We start from the raw sequence: 14,935 nt of genomic DNA on the forward strand, positions 1-14,935 counted from the left end.
CTGGGCAGATACATCCTGTACATTGCACACCCTACATCTCTTGTTAGTGAAGAAACCGTTGAAAATCTAAGGTATGAAAATACATCATATTTTTTTTAATCTGATTCATGCAATACCAGCAAGTTACTGCTGTTTTAATAGTTTTCAGTCTTTTATGTATGGAATATGTGATGAATTTAAACTGCCATACAAACTTCAGATTTCATCGTTAGAATTTTTTTATTTCCCTTTTCATCCCTGTGGATGGTAGTTGACTTTTTTTAGCAAACAAATCAAGTACAACCATGACAGTTTTCCCCTATCAAAACTTCAAGTACTACAAACCCGACTTGGTGAGCCAGCAAGTCAGGTATAATAAACATTGTTTGCATCTCTAAAATCTGTTTGCAATTTCACTGATAATAAGTCAATAAAACTGATAACAACTGATATAACACTGAGCTTAGCTTTGCCTGATAGCATTTACTCCTTGAAAATAATCTTACGCTGTGAACTACAGGTTTGAATTACAATCATCATGGAGAGAGAGAAAAATAGTTGCACAATAAAATACACCACTTGTTCTTCATTAAAATAAAGATGGTGGGATTTTGACTTGCAAAATGAAAATAAACTCAAACTTTCGGGAATTCAAATGGCTTGATTTCAGTGTTGAAATGCCCAAAAGTAGTAGTAGTAAGCAAGAGAAACATTTACAACTGTTGACTTGAAGAGTACATTATCACATTTGTAAATATTGGCAACAATTACTACTTAGTGATAAGAAGTGGGTTGAAACCTCACTTACTTCATCCCATAATGTGACAAAAATACTGCCAATGGCGCTGTAGCACAACTGTAGTTGGCTGTTGCTATGGGCGTGGTCTTGTTGCTAGGCATATTTGCAGACATTTTTGGAATCTCTATTAATCTCCATAACCTTACCAGATTTCATCTTTACAATATAAACCATCAATTAGCTATTGCTATGGGCGTGGTCCTGTTGCTAGGCATATTTGCATACATTGTGTTGAATATTTATTCACTTACTTACCCATCCCTGTTGTTATCCTTGTAATATGCATCATTTCACTATTGCTAAGGGCATGGTCATGGTTGCTAAGACCAATTGTGTCAAAATATGTTTAATAATAACTGCATGGTAACAACGCCAGAAGTTTCCCCACCAAGTTTCAAACCCATTGACCATGCAGTTTCAAGATATGTTTTTGACTAAAATTGAGATGCTTAAAACCTAATTTGCATATCACTGAATGGATCATCATAGTGTGAATACAGCTTCATCTACACATCCCCAGATGCATCCCCATTAAATTTCAGCGCAATCTACTCAATACTTTTAATTTTATAGATTTTTGACCTGGACACATTTTTAGGCCGAATTTGCATATTGCTGATGGGATCTTCACGGTGTGAATATACAGCTTCATCTACACATCCCCAGATACATCCCCATTAAATTCCTGCCCAACTTACTCAATACTTTTGGAATTATAGATTTTTGAACAAAAAGACACATTAACAGAGAGACTAAGTAGATTTTGTCTAACTCTTAGTCTGTTCTAGTATAAGAATTAATGTTAAGTCAGCTACATTGTATGTTGCCAAAACAAATATCTGGTTTAATATCTAAACTGTCATGTGTACATATGGAATGTTTGATTGTATGATCATATTATGACCTTTTAATAACCTTCACCCAGGCTCCCAATGCTATGCCTTAAAACAATTCCATGTTAACCTTGCTATAAATAGTTAGTTGGGGTGAAGTTTTCAATGAAAGTTTGTTACTATTATTTCCTGGACCCTGGATGGTTTAGCGGAAAGCATCATAAAAACTACATACAGACAGGCATATCAGTACAGTGTTTTTGCTAATGTAAGTCAGTATAAGCAAAATCATCTCGGGTTCCCACTCATTTTACAGCAGTTCCTAAACATAATTATGACAGATTCTATGTAAAAAACTAGGCCACTTTTTTTCCCTTTGCCCTTTCTATTACCATGGTTCCTCATCCGTAACAAAAAAAACCCTGTATATGCTATGAAATTTATAGACAAAGTATTGATGACTCTTTTTCTAGTGACACACATCAATATTATTGCAATTTTTCTCTTCCAGGAAATCAAAATGAAAAATTTGATACCAATCCTACTCCTGGGAGTATTTCTCCAAAATGTCAGCACACAGGAAAGAGATGACCAGTGTCTACGTATTTGCAGTAACTCCTTACTTGACACTAGAGGGCCTCAAGGACCACCTGGTGCACCCGGTATGTCAGGGCCAGTAGGAAGTCAAGGTAGGAATTTTAACTTCTACACCTAGCGATGTGAGACTGAAAATTGTTATGTTTGTAGACAATATTAACTACTAAATGGGTAAAATACAGACAAGTAATCCTGGTCACTAGAGGGCCTCAAGGAATCCTTGTCTGTGGGTAAAATGACATTTTAGAAGGCTTAAAAAATTGTCTGCTTTTGTTGAACTTTGTTTTAGAATTTGTTATTCAGCTTTCACTTTGACAAATCAGCAAAGAGTAAAGTTTGACTTCAATCCTGTTCATAAAAATTTTCATTTAATTTGCTATAAGGCCAAACAAAAAAATTGGTTCAGGTCAGGACAGTCTGTCTAAAATGATGCAACGACGCAGAATTTTTTTATTTTTTTATTTTTTTTATTCTCAAACCTGTCACTCAGTCTACTATTTATGGCAGTTATTGTTCTTTATATTTAGTACTTTAGAGCAAGTGTGTATGTGGGGACAGATGTAATTTGCTTGTTCATGATAAGCTCTGCAGTTGTCTTCACTGAAGTCGGGAGGGTTATTTTTGTGTTTTCCCCTGGATCTACAGACTGCATGGGCTGGACAAACAAACAAACAAACAAAAAACACCAACATGAGGGTATTTAAGTGATGCGTGTGCTGACCAGAAACAATTCTTTATATTTTTGGCCTAATAATTGTAATTTTCAGGACAACCTGGTGTTATCGGTCCAGTGGGTTCTCCAGGAATTAAAGGGGAGGCTGGAGAGAAGGGAGAAGGAGGACAACTGGGAACAGTAGGAGAACCAGGTAAGGAAGAAAGATGACACTTGAATAAGCAAATGACATCTTTTATAATGTAATGATGGTCCTATTTTGATAGCACAATTAACTGAAAACTATATCACTTGCTAGTAAAAGTTTGCCCATTGTGACTGTCTGGCTCTGTGTTGTGTTGTGTTTCTTTTATTGTTAGTCTGGAGTTTAAATATGTCTATCTTTGAGTCAAAAACATAATGTCCCGTGAGTGAAACACCAAACTAATATCATTTTAGCTGTAAAGTCCCATGAGTGAAACACCAAGCATACATCATTTTAGCTGTAATGTCCCATGAGTGAAACACCAAGCCTACACCATTTCAACTGTAATGTCCCATGAGTGAAACACCAAGTCAACATCATTTTAACTGTATAATGTCCCATGAGTGAAACACCAAGCCTAAATCATTTTAGCTGTAAAGTCCCATGAGTGAAACACCAAGCCTAAATCATTTTAGCTGTAAAGTCCCATGAGTGAAACACCAAACCTACATCATTTTAGCTGTAATGTCGCACGAGTGAAATACCAAGCCTACATCTTTAGCTGTAATATCCCTATGAGCGAAACACCAAGCCTACATCATTTTAGCTGCAATGTCCTATGAGTGAAACACCAAGCCTACATCATTTTAGCTGTAGTACTCATTATGACATGAAAATGTTGTATCTGAATGATGTTGAAAATACCCTTGTTTATACCACATGATATTTTGTACTAAAGACTTTATTCTTTCATGGTTAAGGTGAACCTGGTGTCAAAGGTCAGACTGGACGTCCCGGAAAAGTAGGGCCACAAGGTCCCAAGGGAGAACGTGGACATAATGGAACAGATGGTGTCGGGATACGAGGTGAAAAAGGTACTAAAGGAGATACCGGAGTGAGAGGTATGAGTGGACTACCAGGAGAAAGAGGACTTGATGGTTTAGATGGGGTTGGGATACCTGGTATGAAGGGTACTAAAGGAAGTGTTGGAATCGGTCAGAAGGGACAAAAGGGTGAAAACCCAGATAATGTTAAAGTTGCATTTACTGTACAAAGAGGATCAAGCCTTGAGGGAACAAGTTCCTCACAAGTTATCACCTACTCTAGAGTCCTCCTGCAAAAAAATGCCAACATTAACACAGGTACTGGAATCTTTACTTGTCAAGTACCTGGTATCTATTATTTCTTTTTCACTTTTCGGAATTGGGGTGGTAAGAGCTTGAATATTACACTACAACTTAATGATTCAGTGAAATTTAGAATTGAAATGACAAAAGATGATGGTATGTATCAAGCACAATCTGGTGGTGGTTTGTTACATCTTGATCAAAATGACCAAGTCAAGCTGGTGTTAGCTGCTGGCACAAATCATAAAATAACTAGTGAAGGCGAGGCATATAATACATTCACAGGATATCTTGTATATCCTGACTAGAATTAGCCAAAATGGGCATGTGATGCCAATCCTAACACAAAATTCACCATGACCTCAATATCTCATATTGAAAGCCAATAAAACTGTAAACGAGGTCTTGTAGCAATTAGAACCGTACAAGTTGGATGATATACAAGTTTACAATTCAATATAAATTTATATTCAAAAGTGACACCTAACAACTACTCCAGAGTCACATGAAAGTCACTAATAAGGTTGACTGTTTTCACTTTCCTATTTTATCGTTAATTCATTCTATCCATAGGGTAATAAGTGATTATAAGCAGACCGAAAACTGGATCTTTTCAGACTGCATCAAAACTATAATAAAATGTCATGTATTCTTAGAACAAGTTGACAACTGTTATACATATAGACCATAACCCTACAAACAACCCCTCTACCAAATAAATCATTTTCTATTACAAAATAAACTTAAAAAAGCACACTTAGCTGTAATATATATTTCCTGTCTACAATTACCCATGTAACATATAAAAGTCTGGTTAGCCCAGAGTTACAAATAAAGTAGTTTGAGAGAAGATAATTCAAATTGAACAATTTTTAATAACTGTTTCATCAGGCAGATTATGCCTGGAGGACAAATTTCCATGAAATTCAAAGTTCTTCAAATCTCTACAAAGTTTGCCTTATGAAAACTTGTTTCTTGTATTTCTTGAAATTTAGATGTTCACTGTCTAGTTGTCAAGGAAACTGACAATCTGTTATTTTCGGTGGCCATATTGGATTCTGAAATGGGTTCATTTTTAATATCATTTTCCTCTCTATTTCAAAATTAGAACAGTGCATTATGCCTGGAATTGTGTGTGTGTGTGTGTGTGTGTGTGTGTGTGTAAAAAACATTTTCTCACAAGTGAAACTCCAAGACATTGTCATTTCTCATGCAAAATAATATGCTAGAATCTCCATTTTGATCAGATGATGTGACCCTTCCTTTGAAGTTAGTACACGTCCTGTAACTATAGTATGTATAACTCAGTATATGTATAACACAAGTTAGTCTGACAGTAGAATTAGCATATATGTATATTTACACAAGATACAGTCTGACAGTAGAATTAGCATATATGTATAACTCAAGATGCAATCTGACAGTAGAATTAGCATATATGTATAACTCAAGTTACAGTCTGACAGTAGAATTAGCATAACTTGTAGACTAGTGTACGAGTCATTTTATTCTTTGTATTATTTTTTTCATTATTTTACATGTTTTTCTTCTTGAATTTGTATTTATTTAACTTTGTCAATTTTTATAAGCTACTCAGTTTGTATCTTCATTTTTAATCATTTTATCAGCGATTTAGGCAGTTGTGTAATACTACTTACTACTTACTACGTATCTCAGAAATAAACGTCTTAAACGTTACAAAATTCTCCTGTCGATAACTTTGTTCAACAAAATTATTCTCAATTAATTCAAGCACAAATACTGATGTTATCTTTATTGTTTTGTGGCTCTCTTTCTTTCAATTTCGAACGTTGAGTGTAATTTTTAAAAGGCGGATTCTGGTTGGCTATGGTATTGTATCAAATGTACACTGTATGTAACATGCACTCACAAAAGAACAAACGACTGTAAACGCAACAGCTAAAAAGAAAGCATGCCGTGTCCACTACATCGGATTTTAATCAGATTGAATAGGAAGGCTTCTCTGAAAACTAGTTTATTTAGAGTTATGTGCTGTTTTGTGACTTCCAATGTTTACACTATGTTGGTCATGGGGTGATTAGAGTCGCAAAACAGAGGAACCAATATCACCCACTTGTGTAATCTATCACACTGAAGAACAATAGATTTAATTTGTGTCTACTCTTAGTAAACCGAAGGCTGGATTACCAGTTCTGTACATTAAAAATCCAAAATACATACCAAATCCTCATCCATATGGCCACTTTAACACTATGGGGAAATGGTGAACATGATGGTGAACAACCAAATTTCTGTCATTTCAAAGGACCCAGCTAGAACAACTTTCACATGCCAATCAATTCAGTGATTTCAGCTAATTTGACATCTTACAAGCAAATTAACTGGTCTCCAAGGCATATTCTTCTTCATTCTACACAAAAGTGTTGTACTCACCCGAACAGAATGAACAGTGCCACTAATGCAGGTAGATTTGTAGAGGTGGAGAACACAGGTACATCAAATACCAGTAGAACCACAACACAGCACGCGACTGGTAGCAGGAACATTAGCTGTAATAAGACAAATTAAGTTGCTCATTTGGAGGCATGTCAAAAAAATAGAAGACTTGAGGAGTTGTTGTTGTACATACATTTACACTCCTGTAATTAGTTGTTATTGACAGTAACACCAAAAACAAAGCTTTTATCCTACAAAAACAATTGAACTAGCAGGTAAAAAGAGGATTTGACCAATATGGATGTTCAAAAGCTGGCCTTCAATTTGTCTTAGTTACAGCAAAAAGAATTAGAACTGCACCAAACAAAGAATTTTTAATGTGAAATGTGCCTTGGAAATAAACTGCTTCATCTTTTGCTTTTGCTCTGTTCAAGAAATTTTTACTCCAACCAATTTTCAGTTAGAACTCAGAAAAAATATCACAGGGGTCACAATAAAAATTTCTCAAGTCAAAGTCAAAATGTTATGAAGATTCAGTCATTTTAGAATCCAATATGGCCACTGTATACCAGGGTACTTGTGTTAATGTGGTCATATGGATGAGGACTGTGTATTTTATATTGTGGATTTTTAATTTATGAGACAATTTTATTACGGCGTCCTACTGAATAAATCAACATGAAACAACAAAGACCAAGTCTGTGTTTGTAACTCAATACATTGCGAAAAGCTAAAAACTATGCAAAATGTTTGTGTATACATGTATGTACAATAACAAACATTTTACACATTTATTGATATATTTTAGCAATTTATTGAGTTACAAACACAGACTTGGCATATGTTATTTCACATTGATTTTTGCAGGACGCCATGATAAAATTGTTTTATTTAAATTAAAAATTCACAATAAATACACAGTCCTCATCCATATGGCCACTCTAATTCTTTGGGATAGTAAAAGATTATTGATTTGCTTGAAAACAAGATGGTGGATCCCAAATTTCTCTTACTATTTCAAAAGGACCAGAAAAAAGCTTCCTTTAATGGGAAAGTTTGGAGAGAATTTAATTTTCAGAAAAATTGGTCCAAAAGGGACATTCTAGTACCTTAAGGTAAATGCACCTTGGAGAAGAATTTCAAAATCTCTCCAAACATTCCTATTTTTAATGTTGCTTCTGGTCCTCTTGAAACAACAAAAGAAATTCAGAGTGTCCATGAATTGTTTTCAAGAAAATCATCCCATCTTGTATTTTTCCATACATTTAGTTGGCGGCAGCCATATTGGATTCTAAAAATGACTAAATTTTGGTATCATTATGAGCTCTATGTAAATTTAGTATGGTGAACCCTGATCCTTTTTATTGATATGAAATGAGAGTTTTGTGGAGTTTTCTATAACAAGAAACAGCAAAAGTTTAGAGTTTATTTCTGAGGTGCATTTCAAGTCAATCTAGAGAGACTGATGGTAATTTACTTTATTTGGGAGAAGCATATGGTCACATAATCGACCCCCTCTCTGAAGAACGTAAGAACTGACTTTTCCACTTTGTGATGCCATGCTTACCAACTGGGAATATTCAAGAGTTATAAGCTCTATGTATATATAACTACATGACATTCACAGTTTTAGCATGGAAGTCACAGTATTCCTAAGACATAATTTCTACTCACCATATCCCAGACATAGTTTGATATCCAGTAGACGAAAGGACTGACTCCACTGATAAAATGTAAATGTTTAGCTTTGCTGGCTCTCTCACTGACTAAAAACACCATCACACTCGCTGGGATGAATGACATACCAAGCAGAATAAAAATGGCAACTTGTAAAAAGATGCACCTGTGCCTGAAAACCACAAATATATATACACAAAGATTAACATGTTACTTGTACTATTGTTATCAGTTTGTTATCATTTTACTTGCACTGCAGTGATCCTGACAACATTACATAAAATGTAATCCTTGCATATAAGACAGTGATCCCTACATTTTTTTTAGAAAAAAAAAAACCTGAACCCTCCCTGGTTTTACCCCATTTCTACTATGCTCCCTGACTTTACCCCATTCCTGGCACTTTTGCTGATTTTACCCCATTCCTGATGCCCTCCCTGGTTTTACCCCATTCCTGGTACTTCCCCATTCCTGATGCCCTCCCTGGTTTTAAAACATTCATTGTACGTACTCTACCTGGCTTTACCCTATCCCTACTACGGTACTCTCCTGATTTTACCCCATTCCTGATGCCCTCCCTGGTTTTACCCCATTCCAGGTACTTCCCCATTCCTGATGCCCTCCCTGGTTTTAAAACATTCATTGTACGTACTCTACCTGGCTTTACCCTATCCCTACTATGGTACTCTCCTGATTTTACCCAATTCCTGACACCCTGACTTTACCCCATTCCTGACACCCTCCCTGACTTTACCCCATTCCTGGCAAAAACCCAATTTTACCCCATTCCTGGTTTGTCACTTATACACTTCATCATGTCACACACAGAAAATCAGATATGATATTTATCAACAACAAAGAGAATTATTATCTTGAAGATATTATGGTATAAGTAGTATGGGGGCTATGGCAACTACCGATACAAGTTAATATGGACACCGATGTGACAAAGGAGTTAAAAACTATCAGTTCTACTTGGAAATGAAAACAATCACTATGATCAGATGAATAATGGTACATTACACAAAATCCAAAATGAGTGAGTTCTCTGTCTGGATGGGTTCATTGATGACAGTTATACCATATGCTGATGGGTTGCCATGACTACTGGGATCCACATTGGCTCTCAAGATGGCATTGTTTATTAGGTTGACATAGACTGCTATACTTTGTTGGCTATCCATTACATACCAGGCCTACACACAAATACAACAAGTTAATGACTATAATGTGAATGCATGAGTATGTGAGTAAATGAATGGATGGATGGATGGATGGATGGATGAATGGATGGATGAATGGATGGATGGATGGATGGCCAATAATAAATAAATGAACAACTTGATAGCTGGAAAGCTAGCTGGCTGCATGGTTGAAGAAAAGGATGAATGACAACTCTGTTAGACAAATAAATAAATGACAACACCTAAACAAATGAACAAATGAATGAACAAACAAATGAATGAATGAATGAATGAATGAATGAGTGAGTGAATGAATGAATGAATGAATGACTAACGGAACAAATGAATAAAGGATTTTATGATGCGGTGGTGGATTAATCGAATTGAATGATATAAAGTGTGTCATGCTAACAGATATACTAATAAATGAATAAAGAAAGGGAAGATAAACACAACACAAAGTCAGACATGATCATTTTTTTGTCGCCACCCTAGCAAGTCTTGATAAAGTTCTCAAATCTTTAATAATAATCTTTGTTCTCAGCACACAAGAATGTGCAGACTGCTGAGAGAATGGATCATTTTTCAAAGTAGCCTTGTGTCTACAGCACTGATCTGTGACACCGATAGCTCTCGTAACAATCAGCTTAAGCTTGTTACAGTATCCATTCAAAGTGATTAAGCTAGTTACACCATGTTATCAGAATATGTTTGAATTTACCTCCATGTAAACAACCACATTTCATACATTGCACACCATGTTTATTGCAGTTTAATACACATGTTCATTTACATATTATGACTTCATTTGAATAGTTCATTTACATAATGACTTCATTTGAATAGTCAAACACAGTCTAATGTGTAATCACATCCCACTACAACCAATCAGCTTATGTGCATATTTTAAAATCACAATATCTACTTCATATTGAATTCTATAGCAAGCTGAGAGTTACCACAGCTATCAGAGTCACAGATGAATATTGTAGACAGGCTAATTTCACTGGTGACCAATTTATGAAAGGAAAGTTTGAAGACAGCAACAAAGCATTTCAACCAGTAATTTGAGATGTTCCTTTTTTCCTGACAAGAGGTTAATCTATGAATGGAGATTGATAAACATGTGGACAATATTCAAAATTCCATTCAAGACGATGATTACACTGTATGTGTTAATACATCTTGACTTGCCAAATGAATGGTTCCATCCATAAAACACTGACCTAGAAAAAAATGTATATCAAATCTCGTTCCCCCCCCCCCCAAGCAGTTGAATTATGGTGAGAATAAAGATAATTGACTCTCCAATAGGGAACTTGCAATCCAGACTGAGCATGCTCAGATGCAAAGGACTATGGGATTATCTGTGGTTATCGTTATACCTAATCTGGTGCTATCGATAAAAGAAACCTCCCACAATGGTCAGGGTAAATATAAATTGATTATTCATGGTTACAAACAATGTAACAGTATTGTTTACTCTACCAATTAATTATTATTTATTATCGCATTTCCCATGATGCAACATTCAACATGGCGGGTTTGCAAGTTCCCTACATTTTACTATGGCTTGATAATTTGAGTACAAAATTACTTAGTGAGTAGATGTAATTTTCACATGTCCACAGCAATATTGCTTTTTTGTTATTAGGTCAAAGGTTATGTCATTATACTAAGGAATACATGATTGTATATCAAAACTGTCCCCTACAAATATTTCTATAATATGACATCCATATGCCCTTGTGTGGTAGGTTCTGAAATTTCTGCCATATTTCTTGGAAAACAATCTCCCCCTCTCTAAACTTGTGTAGGGGAACAAAGCCAAGGATAATTTTATCTTAGTTGCACTTCTTAATAGTGGACCCACAAAAGTCCTTTTCACTATAGCTCTGAATCGTGCAACCTCTCTGAAATAGAGTTATGAAAATCTGGTTGGAATGGAAGAGTTAGAAACAAAGTTTGAAGCTCCTAATCTTGTTTACTCTTACCCAAGCAATGCTAAGGCTATTATGTAAAAAGACTGGAAGCTCCTCACTCTGTTTTTTTCCCAGAATGCCTCACCCCAATTTACAGAACACCAGATGTGCCAAATTTATAACTCTGATTTAAAGAGGTCATGTGATGCAATTGGTGAAAATTAATTTTCTGGGTCCTTACACACAAAGAAATGCAACAAACACAAAATCCTACATTTTTTTTATCCCTATCACTTGAAATTTTCTGTACAAATATTACGGAGAATACTTACAGCAGCTGTGTTACGAGTTGCTAGTCTTCTGAAAGGTGACGACACATTCAGATTTCTGTTGAAATCTTTTGGTACAAAGGTTCTAATGCCACCAAAAGACAGAGCACCATATCTGTATATAGAGACGCGGAACCAGACCAGAACAAGCAAGTTATAAAAAACAAAATACAAAGACACAGTCTCCCTCAAATAATTTACTTCAAATATGACTGATTGAGGACATGTTTTCAAAGAAATTACATGCAGCAGCAAAAAATATACTAAGTATATTAAGAAGTGTCCCTGTGAAATCCAGGAAATGGACTGACCCCAAAACAGAAAGTTGACATGATTTATTAAAAGCTCATCTGGATAGACAAAAATCTTTGCAACTCCATAGCTACATTTTAATGTCTGGCTCAACAAAAAAGCTAAGTGCAATAGTTACTTAATTTTTCATTTTTTCATTTTTTTTTCATTTTTTTAAGGATGTGGCCCAAATAAAGGAAGCTCATGTAAAGATAATTTAGCAATATTGATTAGATTTTTTGTCAATGAAATGCTGAAATGTACTAGTCTGTAAGATACAGACATTCGTGCCACGCTATCAGCCATCACTCGTTGTTACTCGTGGTTAAGGAGCCTGATAGAGCTGAACATCACAACGTATCTTACAGTTTAGAAATGTACGTAAGTGTTAATTACATTAATGTCATACCACGTGTTGAAATGTAACAATATGATTGTCACGCCAGATGATGTTCAATTTCATGTTTACTAGCTGGCTTCAGGTTTCGTCATATGTATTGATGACTTAGTGGGAGAATTTGATCCAACTCAGTTTCAGTTTCGAATATAATTTATCACAAGAATTCGGCAATAAACTTGAAATAAAATTTGTAGCAGAGATTGTGTGACAAATCTGTGACATGAATACACCACCTGAAGAAACAACTCCGAGTAAGCATTACCTTTCTATCTCTATGTGATTAAATTTTAATTTAAATTTAAATTTAAAAAAAAAAATCATACCTTTCTAGGGCATACTGATCCCTAGTCTGAAGTAAATACTGGATCATATTCTTATCTGTAAGATTCTGTACAATGTCACCACTGATAACTTGGTAGGACGGTACATCAATAGTCTTCATGTCACCTGGGTTTTCCATTACAGGAGAATTGTAACATGTGCCTTCTGAACTATTAGCTATAGACACAAAAATATAGAACAGCGGCAAATTGATGAGAAACAGACGAAATTATAACCAATACGCACGACATATTTTGATAGGTTGAAGGCTTTTGACTGTAAATGTACACTGAAATTTCTTAGCCTGTAAAGACTCTTAGATGAATTATTTAGCTCCATTCAAAAATTTTCGAACAGATTATTAATGGCCTATGTTTCAATCCTAGATTTAGTTTTATCTTATGAGTGGACCTGAAAGGATATAAGGGTCATTCTTTTCTTCCCGACCAAATTCTTCTATAGCTCTGTCAGATAACTTGACTATTTTTAACACCTATAGAATTTTAAACGTAGTAGTTCGTTAATGGTAAAATTTTGAGATATATCCCCTGATACCTAAATTTAGGCCCATGTCACGCCAGGATGTCTTTTTTGATTGAAACTTCACTCAGTGTACAAACATGTCTCTTTGTTTTGAAAACCAGCTGGGTAATACAATGTCTCAATCAATTTATCTACTAAAATCTCATCAAACTAGGGAAGTCAGGTAGATTTCACTTACTTGCCATCCTTAACAAAAACACTGGTAGGGACTCTGGTAAAATGATAGGGGAACTCAGGTAGATTTTACTTAATACTTTTCACCCTTAACAAAAAGACTTAAATTTAAATTTTGTTCAATATTTCACATCCATAAGGACAGATGTTAAAATAATACACCCCCACCCCCCACCCCCCCCCACCCCCCACCCCACACACACACACACACACAAATGAAAACTTCTTACCTGAAAAACTGACTGGTGGTTGACTTTCCATATAAGGAAAGGTGACCCTCAATGACTCTGGTACTGTCTTCTGGCAAATTTGATTAAAGTCCTTACTACTTAATTCAATACTAGTGTTTGTACGTAGTAAACCATCTAAAGTAGAGTTGAATGGTGATGATAGTAGACAAGTTGCTCCCAGACCAGCTGGGTAATATAAAGTCTCAATCAGTTTATCTACAAAAATCTCATCAAACTCATCAGTGGGAACATCTTCCTGCAGAGCGTTCATTTCATTGGTATATGGTACATACATAGTGTCTGATATATACATAGACGTTGTCATGGTTAATGAGGAGTCTGTCTGTATGTTGAATGTCATCGTTGCTATGCCAATTGCTAACATAATAAACACTACGGGGAGAAGGAGTTGTGAGAATAGAGTCTTGACGTCGCGCTTGGTGTACTGTAGACGTTTGATGACCAAACCGAGACATATTAGTGAGATGGCGGTACACTTCGTCTTTGCTTTACCATTACTACCACATCCATTATCTGTGAAAGAAATTAGAATATTTGAGTGGGTGTCATTTTTTAGACAGTGTACATACAATATGGTGTACTACGATGTGGTGCGAAATGGTACACTGCAGTATGGTGTGGGGCAATATGTGATCTGATCTGATATGATCTGATGTAATGTAGAGTACTGTGATCATATAAGATATGATGTGAATATATCAACAGCAGTCAACAAAAGATTAGCCTGAGAGATCCAGAAGTTGGTTATGCTTAATATGCTCCACCTGGCTAACCCGTTGGGTAAACAGCCAGTAACAACATTCAACAGAACACAGGTCAAGGACTCAGTAATTCAAATACTTACACACCACATCTTACTCAATTAAATGGTAGTTCCATTAAAGGGGAACCCCACTCAAGGAAACTTGATTCTGAGATAGTCACGTTACGATTTCACATCACATAAATTTCACTCGGTTGCCAAGAAATACCAAATTGATTAACTCTTTTTCACCTCTATTTTTCTTTCACTGATACACCATTGCATCATGGGTATGAGCAGACATGTTTATTCATTAGATGCACACTGAATATTCATGACTCCTAAGTGCTTACTTCCTTCACATAAACAGTCATGACTTTTCAGAATTTATGAAAATACCTTTATTTCCTTGTGTAGTGTTCCCCTTTAAAGGGACATTAAATAGTAATTTATTTCTCAACAACATGAAGAAGAGAAATTATGCATTGCAC

At 35.5% G+C, this 14,935-nt stretch overlaps 2 protein-coding genes across 2 annotated transcripts in view; one reads left to right on the forward strand and one right to left on the reverse strand.

Moving 5' to 3' along the window:
• LOC144446446 (ATP-binding cassette sub-family A member 2-like) overlaps positions 1–14,935 on the reverse strand; it is a 76,330-nt gene that overhangs the window by 59,738 nt on the left and 1,657 nt on the right. The window contains exons 3-8 of the mRNA XM_078136208.1: positions 13,682–14,215; positions 12,737–12,911; positions 11,726–11,837; positions 9,311–9,483; positions 8,285–8,459; positions 6,608–6,723 (exon numbers count right to left, since the gene is read on the reverse strand). Coding sequence (XP_077992334.1) covers positions 6,608–6,723; positions 8,285–8,459; positions 9,311–9,483; positions 11,726–11,837; positions 12,737–12,911; positions 13,682–14,215 — 1,285 coding nt within the window. The remainder of the gene's footprint in view (positions 1–6,607; positions 6,724–8,284; positions 8,460–9,310; positions 9,484–11,725; positions 11,838–12,736; positions 12,912–13,681; positions 14,216–14,935) is intronic.
• LOC144446808 (uncharacterized) lies at positions 285–4,500 on the forward strand. The gene is made up of 5 exons (XM_078136649.1): positions 285–332; positions 2,123–2,300; positions 2,976–3,074; positions 3,827–4,003; positions 4,091–4,500. Exons 1-5 carry the CDS (start codon positions 285–287, stop codon positions 4,498–4,500), a joined length of 912 nt encoding a protein of 303 aa, XP_077992775.1.

The sequence above is a fragment of the Glandiceps talaboti genome, chromosome 15 (genome assembly GCF_964340395.1).
Source record: "Glandiceps talaboti chromosome 15, keGlaTala1.1, whole genome shotgun sequence".
Taxonomy (NCBI): domain Eukaryota; kingdom Metazoa; phylum Hemichordata; class Enteropneusta; family Spengelidae; genus Glandiceps; species Glandiceps talaboti.

Excerpts from the sequence above, each read along its gene's own strand:
- LOC144446808 (XM_078136649.1), top strand. The coding sequence starts at position 285 with ATGACAGTTTTCCCCTATCAAAACTTCAAGTACTACAAACCCGACTTG. Across the intron at positions 2,301-2,975 it reads AGGGCCAGTAGGAAGTCAAG|GACAACCTGGTGTTATCGGT; the intron begins GTAGGAATTTTA and ends TGTAATTTTCAG. Across the intron at positions 3,075-3,826 it reads GGGAACAGTAGGAGAACCAG|GTGAACCTGGTGTCAAAGGT; the intron begins GTAAGGAAGAAA and ends TTCATGGTTAAG.